General features: G+C 40.9%; 1 protein-coding gene across 2 annotated transcripts in view; it reads right to left on the minus strand.

Moving 5' to 3' along the window:
* The window catches only part of Ptgfr (prostaglandin F receptor), a 33,987-nt gene extending 16,155 nt beyond the window's left edge, over positions 1-17,832 (minus strand). Inside the window, exons 1-2 of one of the 2 annotated variants that reach the window (XM_029537768.1) lie at positions 17,076-17,122; positions 15,378-16,247 (exon numbers count right to left, since the gene is read on the minus strand). In XM_029537768.1, coding sequence (XP_029393628.1) covers positions 15,378-16,175 — 798 coding nt within the window. In that variant the 5' untranslated portion in view covers positions 16,176-16,247; positions 17,076-17,122. Of the gene's footprint in view, positions 1-15,377; positions 16,248-17,075; positions 17,123-17,609 lie in introns of those variants that run through there. The other variant, XM_021196888.2, reaches the window with a different exon arrangement.
* Positions 17,833-27,213: the final 9,381 nt, after the last annotated feature.

Below are 27,213 nucleotides of genomic sequence, written 5' to 3' on the forward strand. Positions count from 1 at the left end.
ATAAGCATTCTGTTCGAGGTGAGATGAAGACATCAAGACAAAAGTTTGCGTGGTTGTAATCAAAGTGTGCAGTTGGCTCCTTGAAGCTCCCTCTGGTCTGAGTCGAAGCCTGACAGGTCTGGGTCTGCTATGCACGCATGGAGAGGACTTGTGACCTCTGGGTGGGGCTTTTACGTTTCAATGACAGGAGTAAAGATGTTTCTCAGTGGCCAAACTGCTTACAAAATCAAGAATGATTTTAATATTCGTTGCCAACTAACAGGGTGGTCAGTTTTTAAATTTGGGATTTTTAGATTTATTCAGGTAAACTAGAGGTCAGTTTAGATGGAGGAGGGGAAGACTGGAGAATAGGCAGTGCCCTGTTCTATAAAGAAGAGAAAAATTACTTTTTAAAAATATTTTAAGCGAAATTTTTAGTAAATTTGTTCAGACAACCCTATAGCCAGGCCTACATTACCACAACAATATTATACAGAATGAATACTCCTTTTAATCACATATTTTTCTTTACAAATCATGGTCAAATCAAAGTCTTTGTATTTTCCTTGTGTCAGAATACAATTGCCTTATGTCTGGGGATATATAAATATATATACATATATGTATATATATTGTTTTGTTTTTCAAGACGGGGTTTCTCAGTATAGCCCTGGCTGTCCTGGAACTCATTGTGTGGAATATTTTATTTTTAACCATTATTTCAGACACAATGTATGGTTAATTGTGTTGCGTAATAGCTCATGATGCTAAATGCAGACACTGTAAATTGTTACATTCTTTGGTTTAATCCCCCCTCCTAATATTTATATTCATTAATGTTCTTTGTGTCTGAGGAAAATACAAGGGAACACTGTGAGATTCGACAGGTTGGAATCTACAAGGTACTTCAAGCCTGCTTGCCTGTGTACACTGTAGAAGATAAGCATGCAGGGCTTGTCTTAATTCATTAATTAATTCTGGATTATTAGAACAAAACTAACTTTAAAGTGAAACAATCATCACAATGACTGTTTTAGAATTATGTTTCAAAAAGTTATAACATCTTTCAAAAAGTAATATTTTCAAACAAAACCTTTATGTGACATTTTGGACATTTAATAACCATTCCCATAGGGATGTTATTTCCTTCACTAATTATGTTGGAGATTAAAGGATTCTAAAAGATGAGCTATATTTTCCTTAGACCTTTCCAAACCATGTTCGAGGTACCGAAGGAAGCAGAGTAGAAACAGATGACCCTGGCTGTGTCACCGGGGAGTTTCTACTAACTCGAGAGACAGCCAGGCACAAAACAAACATACTAGGAACAGATCAAATTTGACCTATTTTGTCCAAAGTGAAATAAATGTAGGGCATAATAATCAGTTTGGGTTTCATAGAGAATACAGGGAAGGAAATGAAAGGCAAATTAAGAATTTCAGGATTTCAAGTCAAGTCAGTAATTCACTTGTTTAATATGCTGTAGAAATACATTATTTTGTTACTAATCGTTTGTTTGTGTGGTTTGATTTGGTTTGGTTTGGCTTTGACTCACGAACTCACATAGCCCAGGCTGGCCTTGAACTCAGTTTGTAACTGAGGCTGATCCTGAACTCCTGAACCTCCTACCTCTCCCTTCCAAGGTAGCATATTCTTAGAGATGATTTTTACCAGACAAATACACATTTGAATCTCCTTTAGTGAACCTATGCAAGTCTGGCATTTGATCAATGAAAAGATGTGTTTTCTTCTTAAAATTCTGCAAGGAAAGTTATTATTCAATAGCTAGCATGCACATGAAACTATTATGGTTTTAGCTATATAAAATATAAAATATAAATAAATATAAATAAAATATTTTTTTAAAACCTGTATTGATCTGTTCCTAAAATCACCCTTTTCCAGGACAATAGCCCAGAGAGGTCCAGAGTTCCCCTTTCCTATGGTGCCCAGTGGCTTTCCATGGACCGGGAACATGAAGTGTGTTCAGAGTGCTTTGGTCCTGTAAGGACTGAGATGGCAGCAGAGAAATTCGTGAGGACTTCTTGCATGCTAGGACTTTGCTCTATAGCAAAACGAAGTGTGATTTCTTCCTGTCTCCTTACTCTGTTTAACAGATGAATAGTCCCCTCTGAGCTGTTTATTTCAACCTCAGTTTTTGAGAACCAATCATAACAAACCCAAATGTCCAAGAGAAAGCTGGTCCATCTTCATGAGCACAAAAGGATGCCTGCCTCCTAATGCCATTCTAAATCAAGGGAGGCATTTGAGACAAGGCATGTGCGTCGAGCATGCTATCTGCCGACTGTTCCAGCCATACCTAAAACGGCCTCCTAGATCAACACTGCAGAGTACCAGTCTCATCTGAACATGCAGACTGGCTTTGTGTATCGAATGTTTATCTCGTGGAGACACATCAGACTTGAATAATTAGAGAAATGTCAACAGTGCACAGAGAATAGAGAATTCACTCCTGGATAGATCACTGTCTTCCTTCACACCCAGGAACACTTTTGGCAAGTTGGCATTGACGCTGTGCTCACACATCAGTCCTCTCTCAATGTGAAAGTCCAGAGCTGAGAAGCAGAGCCTTCCACTCCCTGCCACACAGTTAAGATTGTTTGGACTTTTATCATCACTGCATAGTGGCTGTTTATATCCCCTTGAAATAAGAAAGCGTCAGCCTTAGCTGTCGTCAGAGGGGAAGGAACCACCACACACCCTATAAAAGTGCCAGAACCTACCAATGTTTATAAGAGCTTTAGTTTTTTGTTTTTTAAATATTTGTTAGGGCGGTCACTTTTCTCATTCAGGATAGATCTGGCTTCTCTGGTTTAAGGTAGTTCTAATTTCATTGGTATGATCTAATCATCAACACTATACACCAACCTTGGCAAAGAAGGGCCAAGGGCTGAGATGGACCCAGGGATGCAGAGAGTGAACCACATGCTGGAATACTGTGGAAGCTATTGGTGGTGAAAATACGGGGAAGAGAGAAAATGTTGTAATGAAAGTATGTTCTCAAAAATACAAACTACATAGTGATAAGCATATGATACTAAACTACATCAGAGATGGATCCACCACTCATTGGAATGATGGAGCTATCTGTTGATCTCTTAGTTGTAATTAGGAAAGGAAGTAATACAGTAGGAAATGAGGGATGTGGAGGTCTTCACACAGTTTTTTCCCTCCTATGTGCAATTATACCCAAGCCTTTCTGAAAAGGAACATTTCTTATTTAAGCAAACACTTAGGGTATGCTACACAGGAGGGAAATTCTCAGAAGTTTCTTACTTCTAATACATGAGTCTTGGGCAACACAAAACCCAAACCCTGGCAGGACCACAAGAGGAATTGGGGCTTTTCCAGGTACTGGGGACCACTTCGGTCAGTACCAGGTACCAGAAGCTCTTTAAAATCAACTTCTAAAACCGGGTTTGTCTATACCCTTCCACTCTCTGACTGCCATCTAGTTTACCATCACACTTCTCTGACTTAGACGAATAAAGTAGCTACTCAGGTCCAGGCTGCCAAATGGGGGCAGAAAGTTGCAGCCACGTGGGAATCAAGAGTTTCTCATCCTATTTTGCTTTCTTGCTCCCACCCTCAAAAGCCAACCAAAAGACACCAAAAGCAAGAGAGAAGAAGAAAGAAAATCTTGACTTGTTTTGCTTGAAAGATGTGTTGCAGGAATGTCTATGCCCAAATACAAAGACAGCTCAGGACTGTCTGAAAACTGACTCAGTGCAATGTGGTTATGCTGTTCATTCCAACATCTTACAGAAAAAAAAAATGATTGCAGTGGCAAAATCACATTTTAAATTAATTTGACATTATAAAACCAGTTTTTATTGTTTATATATAATATGGTAAGAAATATGGGTTTTGAGAAACAATGACCTCTCTGGTTTAAGAGAGTGATTCATTCTTCTTGCCCTGACTCCATCAATGTGGCCAATTAGTGGTACCGTATATGTCCTCCAGCCTTGCTAAAGGAAAGGCAGAGAGTGGAGAAGGCCCCAGTGGCAGAGAGAGGGGACCACAGAAACCATGACACAGCTCTGCAGTGTAGAGTAAGCCCTGGCACTCTGTGGGGGCAGTAACTCAGTCTTGGGCTGTCGATGGAATGATAAAAGCAATCATAGCTGCCACACAGGCTAGCAAGGGCCAGGATGAAACAAAGGCTATGCACCAAGCAACCCTGGCTGTAGTAAAACTTATGAAGAAAGGTTTCTCATCCTTTTGCTGTTTCCAATAAATACACCTCACAGGAAACTATTATTACCGAATTTCAAAATACAACCAGTACAATAAAAACAGGACACCAAATTTCCTCAGACAAATTGTATCGAATTTTGTTTAGAAAAGGATAAAAAGATACATGTGATGAATAAATAGCTGAGCACATTTAATCCCAGCACTTGGGAGGAAAAAGTACAAAAGTATGTGGATCTCTGTGAGTTAGAGCCCAGCCTGGTCTAGATAGAGAATTTCAGGACAGCCAGGGTTGTAAAGGAAGACCTTGTCTCAAATATATATATACATACATATATACATGTAGATATGTATATATATACATATTATACATATATATACATATCTACATGTATATGTGTATGTATATATATACATATATACATGTATATATGTATGTATGTATGTATATGTGGGGGAAGGGGAGGTAGATAGAATTGGCTGATAGGTTCAGAAGATCCAAGCATGTACAAGAATGTACTATATAAGAATTCCATAGCCTGGCAGTGGTGGCACACGCCTTTAATCCCAGCACTTAGGAAGCAGAGGAAGGCGGATTTCTGAGTTCAAAGCCAGCCTGGTCGATAACGTGAGTTCCAGGACAGCCAGGGCCACACAGAGAAACCCTGTCTCGAAAAACCAAAAAAAAAAAAAAAAAGAATTCCATATATCAGACAGGTTGGTTGAAATTTAAAATAGTAACTAGTAATTTGGAGACAAGTAACTACCTACTGAAAATAAACGCAGATTATTAATTTTTAAATCAAACCAAATCATGTTATAAATATATTTAAAACATAAACCCAGGGTCTGGGGAATGACTAGCAGAAAGAGTGCTTTTTATGGAAGCATGAGGCCCAAAGCTACAGAAAACAGGCAGGTCTGGCTATGAATGCCTATAACACAAGCAGGCCTGGATACAAGTGCCTATAATCCAAGCAGGATATGTTGTGTATATAGATCCATTCAGAGATTAAACTATAGATATGGAAGTAGGTATAGACATAGATTAATATAGATATAAATAAGGAAGTGAGATATTGTCACATCAGATTATTCTTAGAAAATCACCACCTACAAATCAAGCAAAAGACATTAACCACAAAAAGAAATTGATCAGTTTTCCAGCTACAAAGTGAAGAACTTATTAAAAGGCAATAAACATTAAAAATCAATTCTTTTTATACGATTTATTTTCTGAATTTTCAAACAGAAAATTTGGGTGTTCTTGACACTCAAAGAGTTCTTGAAAAACTACATAAGAAAATACACATGCCTGGCACAAAAGTGATGGAACAAAGACTCTTTTAGCGCATCAATCAAAGACTGATTGATTAAAGTAACACATGCCCATGACAGCTAAAGAAAAGACAGTATCCAGAGTGCTAACAGGGTTTCCTTGGGGGAACAGGGTTTAGGAAATTTGACCCTAACTCATAGTTACAGTCCTCTCTGTTTTTCACTTTTTTTTAAAATGTATCTTGAGGATGAAATATATGGAATTGAATGTTATTCAGCGAGAAGATGTCAGCTGTTGATATGAAGGAAGGCACCAACAGAGTTCCTAAGCGGACTATGCCCCACGTCTCTCCAACCATCTTCTGCCCTCACAGCCTTGTTTGCTTTCCATCCCCACCCCTGCTCTCCACCTCTCAGCCATGCACTCATTTCTAACTTGCTTCCTCGCTGCTGGTCCTTAGGTGTGACATGAATATGGAAAGCACAATGATGACTATGGGATAATGACAGCAGCTAGAGACTGCTGCTGTAGCTGCTTCAACTTGAGATTCGACCACAGTCCTGTACGCTCTTGCTCCACCCAGGGCTTCGCTGCCAGGGAGAAGTTAACATCCTGGCTTGTTCCGAGCAGATCCAGAAAAGTGGAAATTGATATGTCCATCACTACTAAAACTGGATTTGTACGTAACAATTCCATTTATTAGACAGATTATGGCCATGGATTAGAAATTATTGTCATTACATACAGGAATAAGTATTTTTTCAGGGCTGGGAGGTTGAGCCTGCGACACTCTGCACACTAAACAAGAGCTCGAGCCACTTGCTAGCACAGCCTGTGAAGGAGCTAGGAGGTCGGATTCTGAAAGTTCATGGAAATTATTCTCCGAGATTGCTTCTCATTTTGTGCTCTCTTCCCTCTACGTGGGGCACATCCAGGTCTCCCCTCAGCAAAGAACTGACCAATGGAGGACTTTGTGATAAATGAAAGGCCAGGCAAGTTGTTAGTTTCACTATTTTTATTATTAAAATTCATAGAAATCTAAATTATTTTTCTATGTTTAGTCTTTTCCAAAATGTTTTTAACCTGCATGCTTAGAAAGCATAGATACTTTGCAGTGCCTCTCTTGCCAATATCTAATATGTTTTCTACCTCCTGAATCATGTCACTTATCCAACGATTTATGAAATATTAATTTAACCATTCAGTATTTATCATCCGGTTTAATTGTTCTAGTGGTTGTCCATTACTTGAAAAATCAAAACTCTTAATAGTAATTCACTAAACACTCAACATGCTGGGAGGGATGGAAGGAGGAGAAACTGGTGTTGGGATGCACTGTGTGAGAGAAGAATCTGTTTTCGATAAAAAATGTTAATTCTCCTCTATCTACTGTATTCTAATGTTGTGGCAACCTGGATCAACACCACTATCTGAAATGCACATGTTTCTGTCTGTAGATATTATCCTCTTTCCTTTTTGGCTTGAACACATACATATACTTTGGGTTTGGGCTTGCATGCCAACTTTTATTTCTAAATGATGTTCTCTAGACACTTTCCTGTTGTCTGAATTGCCAAAAGTAAATGAGGTTGTCTCATCCTCAAACATCCACAACAGAATGTTACTGTATTTCAACTTCTGACACGCATCCTTTTAATTTCTTCAAGGACCCTCACCTGTGACCATAAACTTTATGAACAGCTGAATCATAGTGAATGATTATTCTCAGTAGTATATCAGTGCCTGCCACATGACAAGTACCCAATAGGAATTTGTCAAATCAGTAAAAGGAAGGGACAGTTCCTGCTGGAATACTCACTTCATTGACTAAGTACATTTAAAGTCCTTTTGATGATCTTATAGACAAAATTACTATAAGACAACATTGCCATTTAATAGCACCAGCAACAATAATAGCATAACTGGAAACACTTGCCACTAATGTACATCAGGCACAACTTTCAGTGTTTCTTCACACATTAATCCATCCAGTTTTTTGTCACAGACTTCTAAAGTGGGTGCTATTGAGATACCCATTGTGTATGTGAATAAATCATTCCAATCATATGATCAAAAGTGGAAGAAAGGGTGCTGACAAGCAAGTTCTAACCTACTGCACTCACCTCTTCAAGGGCGAAAGCCTTAAACCCCGTACGACATCTAAGCTGTTCGCTCTCTCTGGGAAAGGAGCTTGCTTGCTCCTGGACCCACTCATCGCCCCAGACATAGTGCCTTGTGATAGTCTCAACTATTTTTGCTAATTTTAACTTGATTCATTATCTACAATATAAGAAACAGTATTCAAACTGGAGCAAGATGCAAATGATTAACAGGAGCCATGTACTTCTGAAGAGAATCTGTAGTAAGGACCAGAAACAAGTAAAAATGTCCAAAACATATTTTCTGAAACTATAAGCATCTACCCTTTTTTCACTGTATCAGCCAGCCAACCTTGAGGATGAAAACATAAAAAGCATCTGAACTAAACATGATAAATTTAATCAGGATGGTGAGAAGAAATCATGTTTTATAAAGGGTTATTTTTTTATGTTGAATGTCTACTATGTGCCAATTTTTCTGTTCAGGAAAGTGAAATTGTTTAACTCAATAATACCTCTGAATAAGTATAATTTTTGTAATCATTTCCCATATGTACAAAATTAGGGTAAGGTAACTCCAAGGTCATAGCTGAGGTGCTGCGGATGATCGCAGTGCTCCCAGCATGTGCTCCACATAACTGTCCTCAAGGGTATGCTTGATTTGCAACAATGCTCCAAAAGCTAGGATGATTCCTTCTACAGAATCCATTGTCTCTGTCTCCATCAGCATCGCAGCACAGCTCACTCCCTCTGGTTTTTATTTGGGGATTCAATAGCAAAGAGGAGAGAGGAAACCACCGCCCTCTCTGTGTAAACCACAACTGCATCCAGTCCGCTGCAGCATTAACACCCTCACACGCAGGCCAGAGAGCACACAGAGGGACAAGTTCACACCAGCTTTGAAAGATATGTTTACAAGAATCAAAAGACAAATTTCTCCCATTCCTTCCTCAACACAGATAAACAATATAGCTATGCCAGGACAAATCAGTGTGGCTGTTAACGCCTTCCAAACCAAACACAGATGTGACCGCATTTCATATACCTCCTGTTCACATCAGTCCAAGCACATAAACCTACGTGTGGGAATCCAGGGAAACCTAGAAGCACTCACATCTTGAATTATACCTTAAATGTATGGAGGCTTAATAAAATCCTACACAGTAAATCAGAAGACTTTAACACCCACGAAGAATGAAGCTATAATGCACATGTTTGTGATTTGCTTATACTTGAATGGTTCAAGCAATGTTTTGTAAGTGTTGTCTCCATGTCTATGACATCTTTGGGCATTTTTATGTCTTTCTTCTTGAAAACAAGAAATTTTGTTTTGCCAAGAATGAATGAACTGAAAATAAAAAAAAAAAAAATCTTCCAGACCACCATGCTCATCTTAAGCAATTCATTTTGGGTAATTTCTCAGCCTAGCAGCGTCTTCTCTTTAACTAACCGACCTTCGCTGGGCAGATTTTTCCATGAGGAAAAAATGTTACTCTTCTCAATTAAGTTCAGTTCGTATGCAGAGGGTAACATGTTTACCTGGTCCTGTTTCACTCTGCACGCAATGTGCTTGACAGGTAGGTAAGTCATGAACAGTTACGAATCTCTTTCCCAAGACAAAATCTGCAGGAAATTAGCTTTGAATTGGAAGTCTGTACACTGAACACTTTCCAAAGTGTGGCACAGTGCAGGTAGCAGTACCAGGCAGAGGCCAAGCTGTCAAGAAACCATGAGGGAAGCCTGCTGTAGATACCTCAGCAAGCCTGAGGACATGTCCCAAATGAGGTAGGGGGCAGAGTCTTCCAGTCTCACGTTTATGTATTGGTGTACAGAATGACCACAGACAGAGACAGTGTCACAATGATGGACAAAGTAGCTATCCTCAGATGAAGGAATCTCCCCTAGCAAGACTCATCCAAAGGGAGTGCCTCTATGGGGTGTCCCCACACCCACAAAGATAGTCTGTCTGGTTATTCTGAGAAGTTATTTCTAGTCTTGCTCTACAAACCAAGAGCTGGAAATGTAAGTCCATTGGCACAGTGCTTGTCTAGCACCCACAATGCCTTATAGAGAGTCCATCTCCAGCACTGTGTGAATCAGGTGTGGGAGCCTACACCTGCCCTCCTAGAACTCAGGAAATAGAGACAAAAGTTTGAAGTCAACTTTGGCTGCTTAATGAGTTCAAGGCCAGGCAGAATAGTTAATACCTGCCTCAAAAATATATATAAATCAAGATATGGTAGGATGTTAGGTAGGTAAGTAGATAGATAGATAGATAGATAGATAGATAGATAGATAGATAGATAGACATATATATACACACATATTGATTCAATCAGACAGTAGAGAGATGACATTACCAAGATCAATTTTAGACAGATTTCAACATTTAGAGTAAAGATTTCATTTTATGGCACCGACCACACAACATCTGGAACTCTTTATTCAAAGTAAATTTCTCTCCTTCATCCCTTGGGAATATCCTACACATATTATGGGACTGTTTGTAAAGAGACAGACAAAAATCTATGGGGATACATTATAATACATTTTTGCTATTTAATATTTTCCTTTGCCTTGAAACTTTCCACTCGATGCTTGGTTCATTAATTTTTTGTTAAATGCATGTTGACTAATGCCCCCTCCCCCAGTGCTTAGAAACTAAAACACAAACACCATAGGACATAACACCGAGAACCACTGGGGCTAACTGAGGAAATGACACATAAGTAGATTAAATCCCAAGCCTGGTTTCCCTACAAGATGTTTCTAATTCTAACTCAGATTCAAGCTTCAGAATGGCCAGGGTTCTTGCAAGCTCTGTTACTTGGGAACTTCCAGACAGAAGTTTTTCTCCTCCAATTCCAATCATAAATTGGAGGTCCAAAACCAACCAGGTCACATATAGAAAGCAAGATGAGACAATACAGTCATGCATTAAGCATTCTTTTGCATGATATTCAGCTGGCACCTACTGAAGAAACCAACCCCAGGCCCAATGCTGGTCTAGGAGCTGAGGATATAGCAATAAACCAGGTCTCCTACCTCTTTGTAGCTTTCATGCAAGGGCAAAATCCAAGCAACTAGCAGACAGACTAAGAAATATCACATACTTCTGAATGCTTCGAAGGAGTAAAGCACAGGAATAGAAGAGAGAAGTTGAGAAATGATATTTTTTAAGACAGTGTATACGGGGTAACATTTGAGCAACAGGAGAATTACAGGAACACCAGGGGAGTGCCCTGGCAAAACATGCCAAGGCTCAGGGTAGGACTGTGCCCCTAGAGATGTCAGGTCCACTTCTGTGCCTGGTGACCATTGTCATCTATTGCATGCCTACCCAGAGTGAGAAGGCTGCCCTTGCCTGCATAACTCAAACTTTGCCAGCACACAACCACGCGCTGTGTCTTAAAGAACTGCCGTTGGTGTGTGTCTGAGTTGTTGGGTAGTTTTACAGGAATGGGACCCTAGAGCCATGGATCCTGCTAGGGACCTATGCTGTGACTCCTGTATTCCAAACGATACCCTGACATTTAGGATGGAAAGCAGCTGAGACAACATTAGTCAGCAGCAATCCACCTTTTTCCTGGATATGATGAAATATCACAGTGGGTGTTCACTTTGCTCTTCATTTCAGTGGAATCCCTCTTATTTGACATAGTCAGACCTAAGGGTATATTAGCTAATATCTTTAACTTTGTAAATAATTTAACAATTGTGTGTAATCTCTCTGTGTGCACATATATGCATAGATACAAATGTATATTTTGTTTGTACATAAATGCATATGGCACTGGAGAGATGACTTAGTATTTAAGAGCACTCGCTTATCTTCCGAAGAACCTGAGTTCAATTCTCAATACAGGCTGCTCACAACAATTTGTAACTCCAGCTCCAAAAACAATCTGATGCCCTCTTCTGGCTTCCAAGGGTATATGTATATACATGGCATAAATTACACACATACACACACACACACACACACACACACACACACACGCAAATACATATGCACAAACATAAATAATAATAGAATAAGTTAAAATTTAAAGAACATGCATTACACACATATGTACATATATATATGTATATATATATATACATACATACACACACATACATATATATATATGTATATATATATATATATATATACACACACACACACTATTTATATACAAATGCATGTTACATACACAGATCCAAAGTATTGGTAGACTGTCATGTACACAAAATGTCAAAAGATTAGAAATGTTTGACCAAGATCCAGAACAGAATACATGTTTATGGATTTTCATATATTCTTTTCACTTGACACATACAGATCTGTATCCATCGACGATCCTTTAGTGCTAAGACAAGGGCATAGATATATAGAGATTCTACTGAGTGTTTTGAAATGATGACGAGTATCAGCCTCCCATAGGCGACACTCTTGACCTGACAGCCACGGATGGAGCCCCCATCACATGCCCATCATTGGCTATTCACTCTATAACAGCTGGTCAGAATTACACTGGCACCTTAGTAATTTCTATCAAAGTTAACCTAACATCCAATTGATCTGTATCTGGTAATCACCCTAGAGACTAAATATTTAACTACAAAGATGACTAGAAAGATTTGCATTGAGAGTTACAGCCTGTGAAAAAAATCAAAATTTAATTCTACATATACAAAAGGACACATTTCTTGGGTAAACTCTGCTACATAGGAAATCATCTTGTCCCTCAGCTACATCATGTTTTCCTTCGTTTAAAATTATTGCCTGTTTCTGAAGAGATCGTAAAACAAACGCCTAGCCTTCTACAGAGAAATAGCTAAATTTCAATATTCCATTGCTCTTCAGGTGCTGACCTGGGAAACATTAAAATTTACCATTTGGTTTCAGTATTTGCTTAACTCATACCTTCAAAATATGGAACCCATTCTGGTCAATCACTTCCAATCTCTTGACATTCATCCTATTTAGGTTTCAATCAACCAATCAACAAGTACGTATTGCCCTACCAAATTAGAGAAATATGCATAGCAGTTACAGCAAACTCCTTCCAAAGTTATACATTCTATGAAAAGAGCAATAAACGGCATCATTACATATATAAAGGCAAAACAAAGATTACTAAGAGATCATTACTTGAAGCTGGACATAGTGGGGCCTGCTTTTAATCCAGTGCTTGAGTACAGGGCAAGAAGATCACCAGATGTTCAAGAACAGCCATCTCCACCTAGTGAGTTCCAGGTAAACGTAGCTCGAAAGACCATTTTATAGTTGTTTAACTCTCAGAGTTTGAAGTGAGCTTGTTTCTATACAGAACTCTAAGCTAAAATCCTAGTGTGCGTTCTTGCATTTGTCAGCTGGAATTTTAATTGAGTGAATTTATCTGAGTTAATCATATTCACAACTATGAATCAGAGATACGGCAAGCATAAATGCTACTAGTAAGTTATATTTTAAACAAATGCCATAGTTATTCTTGACTCCTAAATCTCAATTCCTGAGAAAACCCAATTCTGTTTTCCTCCTCTATAAAGTGAAAGACACCATGATAACAAGCCGGAGTGGGATGATTGGCAGATACTTGACGTCATCATACATCAACAGAACTCTTAGAATGTTGAAACAACTCATAATATCAACTAATTGAGAGGCACCTGTGTACTTAACACAGATAAGGAGGAATTTACACAGTGGAAGGCATTTCAGATTAAGTGACACATTAGTACACCAATAATTCCTAAAGAGAAAGTAAAGAAAATGCCCCAGGAACATCTGCTACTTTGCATGTCGCTCAGAAGGAGGGGGTGAAAAAGAGGAAGAAGTGGAGGAGGAAGAGAGGAAAATATCTCAAAAATGAATGCTATTAAAAATTATTTGAAATATAAATTACATCATATTATCAATAAAATAATCAATAAAAGAAACCAAAATTTCAGCAAAAAAAAAAAATGAGAGAAAATGTAAATTACACATATTCATGGCAAGAATCTGAGATTCCACTTCCTCTGTGGTCTTACAAGAGCTAATCTTTCACTCCAGTTTTTCAAAATCAAAAGCCAGAGCTAAGGGGAATTCTCAAGATGATTAAGAATAGATCCACACACACACCTCAGTGACCACCTTTGCTGTCTGAATCATGCCCCCCCCCAACACGCATGTTGCTGAGTCCTTCCAAGCTATGACCTTCACCCTTCACACTCAAAGTTTCCTTAACCTTCTCACCCCGCTCTTTTCCTTTTACCTCCACAGCTGCCGAGGTATTAATGAAACAATCCCTCGTTTTGTATTTTGAAAATCCACACTAGTTTAAACATTTAAGAAATTTCTACTGCCAAGTATCATAAATTTAAATTAAACCACTCAAATTGAGCATCTTTGTCCCTCAACTAAAACATTGTACTGCTAAGAAAAAATCTGACTTCACCTTTCATCCACCACAGCTCCCATGAACCTACAGCACACGTCATCCCAAAGCCTAATTGTCACGAATGGCCTCAGCCCTCTTACCTGGATCCTTTAACCTGACCAGCCCAAGGAAAGCATGAGTAGATTTTTTTTTTAATGATATAGCAGAATATAAGAAACTAAATTAAAACTATAAAGCTATAAAGTGAAAACAAACAAGTACTGATAAAAGAAGTCCTTTTATAAAACAAAGGCATTTATTTCCTCGGCTCCTGAGTGTGAGCTGTGCTCACAACCTTTTATCACACGGAGCTCCCCTGTGCTGTGTAGGGAAGCTGTGCAGGATAGGACAGCCAGGGGCCATGCTAGGGCTACAGGAGAGAACATTCCTCACATGCCTGCAGCCGACCTCCTCAGTGACAGCCATACCTAGCGCGGCCTCTACTTCCAACCTGCTTCTCCTCCTGCCTCATTTTGACCTTGCTTCAACCTAGATGCTCATCTCTGGGTGCCAGCCCACTTCCCTACCACTGCAGCAAAGGAATGAACCCACTTGTCACTCCCCCTTCCTCCTACAAAAGTGTGGTTCTTCTCTTTAATTGCATATTATCATTACTCTCATCATGAAGTGAATTTGGTGATCAGCTGGGGCCATGGCTTCCCTTAGTTTTTCCTTCTTCTATCTGGAAGAGAATACAAATGCTTCTCTTCTGTTACAGAATTCCCTTGGTTCCAGATTAAATGTCAGGCTGCCACAGGTGCCAGATGACTACAGAGTGTTTAAAGCAATGAAAGTTGTACTCTATTGAATGTCTGCTGTCTGAGCTCCCTGCCAGTCAGACTTCTCTCCACGTGTGCACAATGCTCTGGCCTTAGAGAACAAGTGATGTCTTTTTGTCTTACTTACCCAGGGCTGGCTGAGCTCTCTGTTAGCTCAGCTCATCCCCAAAGTTGGCAAGCTGTGACTTCATCTTTACATTAAGAACAACCACACCACTGTTCTCCTCTGTCTGCAGATGAAAATCTGTATCACTTTCTATGGTATTGAGCCCACCTGACTCAACGGTCTAACATAGCCACTCATTCTAACGGTTTTTGAAGATATCACCCAGTATGTCGAAACTACCACTTGCGTTACTTGACACTGTCCCACATGGAAGCAGGAAAGAGTATAGCTACACTTGTTCAGAAACACATTTCTTTTCACTGGGACATATAGAAAACCAAACCTGCAGATCAAACACAACTTAACTCTAAGCCAGAGCTGAGCACTGAAGTCAATTTTAGCTTTTAAAGGGTTGACATTCTAGACCAGAAACCCTCATAATGGAAACAAACTGCACACATCATAGATAAACCCAAGAGAGCAGAAACCACCCACCCTGTAGGATCTTACCAGAAAGGGACTCCAGCAGACGCAGGAGACGCACATTATGGCCAGGAGCTGAATGACCATCTCCAGGTGGTGAGATCTGCCTTGTCTGTGTTGCTGACCTCTGAACTTCACTCTCAAGAGTGTGACTCCCGTGATGGCATTGCACGAGAACGAAACACCAAGAGCCAAGAGTCCGAGGAAAGAAAAGAACAGGAGATAAAATCTGTCTTCCCAATCTTCGATGTGCTCTGTGTTGTAGAAACACCAGGTTCTGGATGCTTGAATTTGATAATCTCGGTGTCCAAGGATGGGAAGCACAGCCACGAACACGGCGAACATGCACACGCCACTCAGGATCATTTTCACGTGTTTAGATGTGATCTTCGTAGAGTGGAATATAGGGTTGGTGACCCCTATACACCGCTCAATGGCCATCGCACTGCCTAGAAAAAGTGGGCACAAGCCAGAAAAGACCATGGAGATTCCAAAAATACTGCACAGGATGTTTGACTGATCGAAGCGGATCCAGTCTTTATCGGAAGCATATACAAAGACAGCTATGCCTCCATTGATAAGGTGGCCGAAGAAGTCTGTGATCACCAGGCCACTAGCCAAAAGCAGGAAGGAAGCTTTTGACTTCTGTCTAAACCTCTGGTACGCCTTCATGAGAATGGCAATGGCCAGGCTGTTTGATAAGATCCCCACTGTCATGAAGATGATAGAAAAAAATACTGAGAGCCGGTTCTCTGTCTGGCAAGTTGTGTTTGTGATGAGTCCAGCTGCAGGAGACACTGGCTGTCTGGAACTGTTCATGGACATTGTTGTGGAGGTAAAAGCTGTCCCCTCAAGTCATCTCTCTGTCACAACTGTGCAGTCTTGAAGTGCAGACATCTGCAGCATACAGGACAGGAATGATAAAGACCTAATTACTAGTCATCTGACATGCAGAGCCAAGGGCCTCAGCACTTGGGTTGATTTCCCAGCCTATCATAAGTCAGGTGGCAGAACTCTGCCACCAGCATGCTTCTGTTCTGTTTTTCTCTCTTTCAAGATAAAGATAAGACCCAAACTGACGCCTGTCAGTTCACTTCCCTAGAAAGAGAGTAATCTCAAAAAAAAAAAAAAAAAAAAAAAAAAAAAAAAAAAAAAAAAAAAAAAACCCGGGAGTTGGGAAGATGGCCCGAATCGTTTGAAGTCTTACTAAAACACTAACAAGATTTCAACCCATGAAGTTTTTAAAGCATAGCAAGCTATTGAAATAACTAATCCTTTAAGATNCTCTCTCTCTCTCTCTCTCTCTCTCTCTCTCTCTCACACACACACACACACACACACACACACACACCACTCAGTCACACTTTGACTCATGGAAGAGTGTTAAGGCTCTGAGTTCTGATCTAGCCTTCTTTCACCAGGGCAGAAATCCCTGCAAGATGAGGAAGGGCGAAAGCAGCTCCCCCTTGGTCCTCTGTCCTGAAGCATGCTGTCAGGTTACTGTAACCTCCAGTGAGAAATACTGTACTGCTTGCTGTTTGGGGTTTTTGCCCCTAATGTGTTGAGTCCTAAGTCCGCACTAGCTTCAGGACCACAGCCACCCACCACTAGATAATTAGACTGTTTTCCCAGAGCCGCTTTCCGGGGAGGCTGGGGATCTGACAGCGCAGTGGCTTTAGGTGCCTGGAGGAAAGAGGCTGGCTGCCCCCTCCGTGTCTTACTCACAGTTCTACTTTCCACAGTTGCAAAGTCCACACCCCAAGGGGCCTCAGCTTGCAACATTGCCTCTAAACCTAACCAACTTGCTGAAACTTTTTGCAATTTCTCAAACTCCCAGAGAGTTCTTTCCCCTCCCACCCTGGGGGGCGCCAAAGGTCTGCTGAAGCAGGGGTAAGGACCACAAAGTGAAGCCAGCAGGGAATCTCAGGGAGAGAAGGGGGTAGCCCTGTGTGTATGTGTGTGTGTGTGTGTGTGTGTGTGTGTGTGTGTGTGTGTGTGTGTGTGTGTGTGCTTCTCTCCTGAGGGTGGGAGGAATTCTTGCTACTGAGCCCCATCCTTACAGAGAAGCCCTCAAACCCTTCTTTCCCCATAGTACACCACGAATTGGGTCCAAAATCCCTGCCAGTCTCAGCCTATAGTGCTCTCCAGCGGGGCCCCTGCAGCTGTCACCACCGGAGTTTATCAACCCTGGGTTCAGCTAAAGAATCCAGGGGCCGTGGGAATCCGACCTTGGGAATGCAGCCACAGGGTTGTTGTTACCTCGGTATCCTGAGCCACTGAGTGGTTGTGTCCGGAGCAGAAGAGCGCTGAGCCCCGCGTTCCATGGCGCAACCAGCCCTGCGCAGTCGCAACCTCGGTTCCACCTCTCTTGCCTCCCTAGGACACTCTGAGCACTGGATCACTGGCAGGACCTATTGTGTCCTGGACTCCAGAGCACCTAGAGATGCTCCCAGCCTCTGCAGGGTGGAGGGTTGGGTGACCTCCGCCCCTTCCTCGGCTCGCTCCTCTCCGCCCACTTTCTCTGCCCGCACAGGGTGAGGCTGCTTGCTGCACGGTCCTCTGATGCTTTGGCCACCGAGCAGCAGAAGACACCAGACAACTACGGAAAGTTTTGCTTTAAACTCGTTCCGGAATGAAAGAGGTCATTTACGAAGCTTCAAGACAGAAACGAGGGAAAAGCCAAGGCATGTTTAGACCCTGGTGTGTGGGATCGTCGGATACAGCTTAAGGGGAATGAATTAATTCCAGGGCCAACCAAAAAGGGAAGCGGAAATCTGGGTAAAGGTCTGCCAGTTCGATACAGAACTTCTAGCAGATATCCACAGGGAGTGAATTAAAAGTTCTGGCCAACTGCTGTAAGCAGAATGGCCTTAGGCTCCACTGACACTGGAGTGCAAGTTGGTCGGGTAAGAAAGTGTGAGCTGCATTCTTGAGCACCTGCTGGCCTGGGGTTCGGGTTCGAGACCTTTTGGGAACTTCGAAGTCCTTGAAAGAATTTCTGATGACATCCACAACCAAGGATATACACCTTATAGATTTTGTAAAATGTACTTTATGTTCAAGTAATGGCACACTCAATTTTCATTAAGAACTGTTATTTGAGCTTGTTAAATGTAGAGTGCTGTGTGAACTTGTATAATGTGAGTCCTTTTCACTATGGTTGTTTTTAGCTAATAACACCCACCCACACCCACCCACACCCACCCCCCCACACACACACCTCTGAACATGTCATTTCAAACCTAACACTTGTGTGCCCCTATCACCTCTCTGAATTTCCCTTCTGAACCTAGCAAAGGGTTGTCACTAGCTGTGTAAAGAGCTGAATCTGCTTCTCCATTCCAGAACCAGAAGGTGCTTCTAAATTCCTGAAGATCGAAAGGGCTCATAAAGTGCAAAGGCGAGATAAAATAAATTAGCCATTAACTGTAGAAAAGTCCGACTGCACGCTCTCCCCCTGTGGCGGAGACAGAGAAGTTTTTAATTGATATTATCATAGCGTGTTTAAACTGTGACTTGGGTATGGTCAGAGAGGTGAATGTTTTGATTAGTAGGAAAATGCTGTGCCCCAGGATGGCCAGTATCCAAAGAACAACCCTGTCACAAGCCACACTGAAAATGTGACACGGAGTGCCACTCTTTAATGATTAACAGTCCTTGGTTGCAGCTCAGTGTGTTGATGGTTTCCCTTGTGTTTCTCTCGTGGAAATGGCCCTCTACGGGGGTCTTCTCTGCCATTCCCCTGTTCTCACCAAACCTTGGAAGTAATGAATTCTAGAGTCAGGATTTCGATTTGGGATCTCTGCAGCTTGGAGACAGGGGCATCTCACACCAGTGCTGTGGAAGTGGGTAGGAAGGAAACACCATGCTTGCTCATGCAATGTCAAATTGCAGCACTCAATAAAACCAAGGCAATCTCGATTTCTTTTCCAAAGTACTACAGAAATTGCATCATTTCTTCAATCTATTCTGCATCTGTTATTGGAATTCCTTATTTAGAACCCCATTCCTTAACCAAAACATAGTTCACACAAACTAGACATACTAATATTAGCAGGGCAAGCTGCTCTCAAAGAGTGCACAATGAACAACTGTCAATGTTGCTCCCAGGCCTCTATGTTACCCTAATCTGACTCCCAATTCCTATTCCCCAAAGGCAGTGCTACAAAAGCTGGTTAATCCACAGAAAGAAAAGCTGTCAGGCAAAAACGTAAGAGTTGAAGGTGAGAGGCTGACCGACCTTTCTAAAATATAGTTTATTTTGGTTTTATATGTGAGAAGTTGATACTCCTCTAAAGCCCGTTTGTAGATACATCTATTCAACAGATTCACTGAGAATTAGCCCTCTGCCTTCTAGGAGACAGATATAAATGCTGTGTGAGTAAGCATGAAGCGCTGTATTGTGTGGTTCCTGCTAAGAGATGAGCGTTCCTCTGCAGTAGGCGTGTGATGGGGTCCCCACACCAGCATTCTCTTCATGTTAAATGGAGAAAAAGTTGGTGCTAGCTTTGCCTCCACTGAAGGATGCAAGAGAGGGATGCACTATATGGGTGTACTTAGCCATCATTACTCAGGATTAGACATGGAGCTGTTTAGACAGAAAATGTGTGCACTCCATGACATTGAAATTGAAAGAAAAAAAATACTCCATAAAAATCAAGGAGGAATGTTGAAAATTGAGGTTTGGCATTTTAATTAAATTGCCTGCAAAGGTTTATTGGAATTTGCCACTGAGATTAATAGAGGAAACGTGCCCTGATTTGGTTATTCTGAAAATGACAAAATTAGTCTTAAATTCATGTTTATTATGTAAACGTTTGATACATAAAAAGTAATATATGTAATGCATTTGTGAGGAGTAAATTATAAAAATGTAATAATGTTAACTAAGGGACTTACTACCTAATAAAAGATGTTTTAGCTTCCTAGAGCTGTGTGACCAAGTATCACATAGAGGGCAGTGTGAACAACAGAAATCCAGGTCTCTGGAGTGAGCGGCTAGGATCCAAGTCCCAGCTGTGGAGGAGGAGGGGTAGGTGAGAGGTTAAGCAGGGCCTTCAGTGGGCTCCTCCTCTGAGAGAAGCAGAAGGGGTTGGAAGCAGAAGGCATAGTTGGTTTAGGACTACAAAGAACATTCGAGTGGACTGTGTCTTGATAAGGAATTGGATTCTAAAGAAGTAATCCCAGTAATAGATGCAAACTAGGTAAGAAAAATAACACAATTTCTATAGTTCTTTGAAAAAGAAATGGCTACTGTTCTGACTTTATGAAGAGAACACTATGATTTGACATTGGATAATTGAGCATTGCTTTTCTCCCCATACCTAGAGCTGTTCTGCAACAGAGCCAACAGTTCTTCTGCTTGCTGGGCTATCTGCCCCATGTCCCCTCTGTATGAGAATGAAAACAACCCAGGCTCCATGCCTGGGTGAGTGGAAGGCGTCTGCCACAAACTGGGCATAGGCCAGATAATCCAAATAGCCTTCTTTCTAAAAAAAAAAAAAATAATTTTTACTTTTTTTTAATAAAAAAAAAAAAAAAAAAAAAAAAAAAAAATGTTTATTTTTAAACTATACTTCTGTGGTTGTTTTTTGTGCGTGTGAAGGGAGTGTGGTCCACACGTGTAAACATGTCCTAGAGTGCACGAGAAAGTCAAAGGACAGTTTGCAGGAGGAGGTTCTCTCCTCCTATCACGTGACCCTCAGGATCACACTCAGACCATCAGACTCGGTGGTGAGTAACCTTTACCGTCTCCCTGGCCCTCAGAAACGCATTTCCATCCAACTTCTTCTCAGCTTTCCTTTCTTCCTATCTGCTAGCCTTTTCACACTGTCACCATCAGTAGTTATCCGCTAGGCTTTTCACGCTGTCACCATCAATGGTTATCTGCTAGCCTTTTCACGCTGTCACCATCAATAGTTAACAGCAATTTAAAACAAAAAAAAAAAATGACATGGCTGGTCTGAGATATTGTGAAAGAATGTGGATTGAATATTGCAAAACCTTCTGTATCCAAACCAAAACAGTGCAGACATCTGTCTGTCTTCTGGTTTAGTTCCCAGCAGCAATCTCGGGAATAAGGGGCACAGCTTTATGTTTTCATTAAAGCCAGGGTTGCAGGAAGACTTGGGAAGAGTGTACTGTGGTCAGTCACACTTGGTTTTCTCCTTGTGTCCCTGCTGTTTGAGAAGCTAAGTCACTAGACATCTTTGTGTTTGGGGGGAATCACACATCTGGTTTAAGTCACTTCATTAACTCATTCATCTATTCATTTGTCCCTGAGGACCTACTGTAGTGTATAAAGCTGTCAATCATACAGTGACAGCAGATTGACGGCCTACGAAATAGACATCAATCTTTCTTGTGAAGTACAGATTCCTGAAGAATGACTGAGAGTCAGTTATTATCTGAACAATTGGGACGAAGTTGTAAAAGATAGAAAGAATCCTGTAAGAAGTCCTACAGCTCTCAGAATCTAAGGATGCGGCCGAAGCAAAGACTTAAAAGGGTAAGGAAAAGAGGTACGGTTTAGGGGAGACGTAACTGAATTGCCTGGGAAGAGCACTGAAATCTAGGTTAAGTAGCATAGAGCTACTAATAGAGCATCCAGCAAAGTATGTCCCAATGGGAATAGAGTTCTGATGGTCCCATAGATCATTATCTACTTTCTAGAAGATTGACTATGTTGGTTAATTGTTTGCAGTAAAGAATTCTGTCCAACATTCATTTGTTCAATTATCATAAACAATAATTATTATTATCCTCTTGTGAACGGAGACTCCAAGGAATCGTTTGGGGAAATTGGGAATGCATTTCAGTTGTAAATGAGGAACTAATAAAATCACATGATGTTATATAAAGATATATCAACACCTACCTCAGACAGAGTGCTAGATATCTTTAAACTACTTAATTTGATCCTTGTAACAAGTCTGTGGTGGGGATAGTCATGTTGTGTCTTTTCATCATAACAAGGAAGAAAACAAGAAGTAAGACATCTGGCAATTTCCTTAGGTTCTATACCATCATCATGTGTGAAAAAAATCATGAATTTGGTCGATGTTCTTCACGGTGGCCATACTACTGGATGCTAATAGTATATCGTAGTACTAGCTGCATGAGAAGGTCAGAGGAGAGGCAAATGCATCTAGAGACAATGAGGACAGGTGTTGTTACTGCAAGAGTTATTGTACGTGTAACCACAACTAGGCCATGCTGGTATACAACTTCTCATCCAATATGACTGAGGTCTTTATGCATAGATAACCTGTGATGGTGTACCACAGAGGTTTCCACACACATGTGAAAGTCAAGATAGAACTTGAACTGCTACAGCTACAGAGCCAGGACTGCTCAGGATCACCAGGCAAATGGCAGGGGACGGATTCCCCCCAGCTCTCAGAGAAACTAACCTCACTGTCACCACCACCAGGCTCACGATCATATGAGACACTACAGTTTCTCTTTCTCTAAACTCACCATTACAATCATAGGAGATACTACAGTTTGTCTTTTCCTAAACTCACCATTACAATCAATCATATGAGACACTACAGTTTTGTCTTTCCCTAAACTCACCATGGAGCCGAGGATACCTTCGGCTTCTGATGCCTGAGTTTCATGTCTCAAATCTGGGGTTTGAGGCATGGACTCTTGTACAGTGCTAAGAACAAATTCAGAGCCTTGTATGTGTTATGTCAGTGTCATACTATTGTATTGAGCTACATCTCTAGCTCCACTTCATGTTGTGTATACTATCCAGTTTGTGGTACTTGGTTACACAGCTCTAGAAAACAAATACAATCCTTTAGTGGGTATTAGATTTATTGGTTAATTTTATTATATTCTTGACAATCAGCCCACGCAGTCTCATTGAACATGGAGTCTAATGGTTGCTATGTTTCAAGTCAACACTGGACAGCCCCCATCCTGACATCTTAATTATTATTTTTTTAAGTTTGTGTGTTGTAAGTAAACTCCAACAGAACAATAGACCATGATCCAGGAACCTGGAACTTCCCTGAGAAGGGTCTCCCTAAAACAGTTTCTTACCCAGCACTTAGGTGAGAGTGGACTAGAGGATATTTCTTCCTTCCCTTGGCATTAATGCAAACCAGCTTGAGACCAAACTCTTCCCCAGGGAAGGATAGAAGCAGTTACTGGGCATGTTTGAGAAAGGAGAAAGAAGATGTGTGGGGAATGCTTGGGGATAGGAAAGTGCATTGCTTGCTGTACTGAGAAGATGGCCTCAGGAGCCACAGGGCTCAGCAAGGCACAGATGCACCCCAAACCACTAGGCAGGAGCCTTAGCTGCCTGTGAGGATCACTGCTGGCCCCATAAGTTTCCCTACATTCTAAGTGCTGGCTCTGAGCCTATGGGGTCCTTTATCTGGGCTACATCTGCAAAGGGTGCCATCCCCTCCTAATAAGGTCATGGACTCTTAAATAAAACTTCTACAATGGGACTCTCAAGGACTTCTGATATCTAAACCCCAACAGTAGCTGTGAAGGACTTCTTGCATCTGTCTCCTAACCTTGGAGTAATTCGAGTTGCCCAAGATCAGGGCTCTACTTCTTTAAGTTGATCACCCCCAGTCTAGTTCCTCTTTCTTCCCACTTCATATCATACCACATGGTGTTGATTAATTAATCCACATGAATTAAGCAAGATAAAATCTTCCTAAAATTAAAATTTGAGGTTAACATGAATTAACTATCAGTAAGCATTTGCTGTCTGTAGTTGACAAGACCTCCTCCATCTTAGGGTTCATCTTTCTCCTTTCTTTACCTGCATACAAACCTGACTGCCTTCCAAGCACACTCTAGACTGTCTCACATCTATGCCTCATCAGCTCCTCCTCCTTAAATACCCACCTCAACTCTCTACATGTAAATTTTGCCTATACTTTAAGCCCTATCCAGTGACCATCTTCTCCATCAAACCTTAGTCGGATTTCCCTCTTACCTATTTCCAAACTGAAACTTGTACCATAAAATAACTACAGATAGGACTTTCTTTCTTCCAAAGTTAAAACTATGTTTTTCAAGATAGATATATATATGTTTTTATCTTATTATTTCTAGTCACTATTAATTTTTTAAGATCACAGACACCAATTAAATGCTTTAATGGGTAAAAAACAGATACATACAATTAACTTTTATAGATTCCTTCTACAGTCCAAACACTTTCAAACTAAGTTCCCAAGGCCAACTGGCTAGCTGTTTTGTTGTTACTCTGTTGATAAGTCAGTTTTCTGTAAGTGTTTATGCTGTGAGATTTTTGAATAATTAGATCTGATGGGATGATAAAGGATCATTTGCAGAAACCTATGTCTACATGTGCACACAATTGGAGGTATATAGATATAAAGAGGCATATAACACTTAAGATGTTTTCTGATAAATGCTAACACATTCCTCCAATCCTGTTCCTTAGCCTACTATAGGGAAATCCTTCTCTTTTATACCCTGTAAGTAGCTAGGGATCCAAATGTCACAGCACTCGATGTATATCACCAGGCTTACAGGGGTATTTGGCATAGAAAAGAATCCAGAAGAAGAGCCTGATTGTCCACAGCAGGTGAACCTGGTAACAGAAGACTCAGTTGAGTAGAACTGCAGAAACTAGGACTCACACAGGCACCCTGTGTAGGAGGTGTTTTCCAGCTCCCTTTGCTGACACTGTAGGACACTGAAATGCCTTCATTTCATATCAGACCAAATTCAGCAAGCTATAAAAGGTAAAAGTTTACAGGAGCCAGGAAAGGTGGGGATACAATTCCACCCCGCCCCTCAGCTAAGGGATATAACCCTAACCTGCCTGCCAGCTAATTCTAACACTAGTCTATTCATGTAGTCAACAAATATTTGTCTAGTTAGCTTGAACAAAATTCTAGATAGAATAATTCCACACAGTTTCTGGAGTTTGCATAGACTGTTTTTGCCAAATTTTAAATGAGCAAGATATCGTCGATAGAATGTGCATGATAAACATAATCCAAATACAACATGAGAGGAAGAAGGTGAAGCAGACTCACAATCACACCACATCTGCAGGTGGTTTTAGAATTTAATCACATCCAGGGTGTGGATGGAAAACACACTGGGTAAACCCAAGGTACTCAAAATACAAAATAAACTCTGGGCCAGCACTGGGCTGGCTCCAGCCACTGTGTGCCTGTGGCTTCCCCCTTTCCAGGACAGCTGCTCCAGAAGAGCACTCCAGGCCAACCCAAACTCAAGCACTATTTTTGATATCCTGGTCTCACACAAAGGATCAGTCATAATTTCAAATTCATCAAATCCACATGTAGATGATATCAAATGGGAGTCCCATCACCCAGAACGGTATGCTAACGAAAAAGAAATTAAGAAATTATTTCAACAAAGTTATCACATTTTGACTTGAAAAACAATGATTCTATTAAAAATAAAAGGGCATGTATTGGGGGAAACTTATTTGGCTTCCAATGGTTTCTTGTGTATTTATACTACAATTCTATGAAAAACTACTTTAGCCATCAGTTCTCCAAAATACAAGTTCTATTATAGTATATGACACAGTACAGTGACTATGATCACAGTGGTTTGCTCTATATCCCAAGTTATGAAAGATCCTGAATATTCTCCATCCAAAAATAAACAAGCATTTGAAATGATGGAAATGCTAATCACTTGACAAAACCAGTGCACAGCATGTTCATGTGCTGAAGTAGACCACTCATACCATGAATGTCTACAACTAATACCTTTTAATTAAAAGTAAAAGCTAAAGTAGCATGACAAGATGACCAGAAAATTACTTCTACGTGAGTTAAAAATCATTGCTTCTTGCTAAGTGAAGACTTAGCAAAGACTGTAGAAGCAATTACGGCTCTAAAGTCTTCTCCCTTGCATTCGCTTGCTTACCTTCTCTTTGTTTTTTGGTTTTTTTTATTTGTTTATATTTCCTTAACTACACCAGAGAGGCTCTGGCTTGGAACTGTTTAAACTGCTCCTTGCCCCACAGACATAGCTAACTCTTGCATCAACTTCACATCTTCTTGAAAAACTCGATGTCTCCAAGATGTCCGTTCTGACCCCTCCCCACAGCTCTGACACTGTGCAGAACAGCAGCCAGCTGCTGCTCTTCCTTCCACTAATACAGCAGACGGCTGAAGTATCAATGTCTCCACCTCCTCCACAATGAAATCCCTCTGAAAGTCTTTTGTGCTACTACAATGAATGACCACAAGCTCAGTGTCTTAAAATTATTGTAAAGTAATTTTAAATTTATTAATTAAAAAGGCTAAGTTAATCAAACTTGATGGTTCTTTCATAGTGTCCCATCTGGTCATCTCACCAAGAACAACCACAGTCATGTTTTCCCCCACAAATGCAGTAATGAAGTACAGCTTTAAACATCAGCAGCACAGCAAGTCAGCCTTCAGCTTTGCAGCACTATCTGTATCTCTTCCTGTGATGTTAACAAAGCAAGAGTGACAACACCCCATTGGATGAGGGCTTCTTAACTTCTCCAGACCATCATCGGACATTTCGTAATTGTCATGGACTGTTGCATCCTCTGGAAACTCTAGGCATTCTTTGTCCTCTTACACAAACTTTGCCAACAACATGCTTGGACTTTCTGAAGTAAGAAGCAGTGTGTGAACACCTACCAGGTGCCCAAACCCTGACCCATGCTCTCCCCATGTGTGACCTCACTGACATTCCCCATGTGTGACCTCACTGACACTCCCCATGTGTGACCTCACTGATGACATTCTCCATGTGTGACCTCACTGATGACATTCCCCATGTGTGACCTCACTGATGACACTCCCCATGTGTGGCTCACTGATGACACTTCCCATGTGTGACC

The sequence above is a fragment of the Mus pahari genome, chromosome 4, assembly GCF_900095145.1.
Source record: "Mus pahari chromosome 4, PAHARI_EIJ_v1.1, whole genome shotgun sequence".
NCBI lineage: Eukaryota > Metazoa > Chordata > Mammalia > Rodentia > Muridae > Mus > Mus pahari.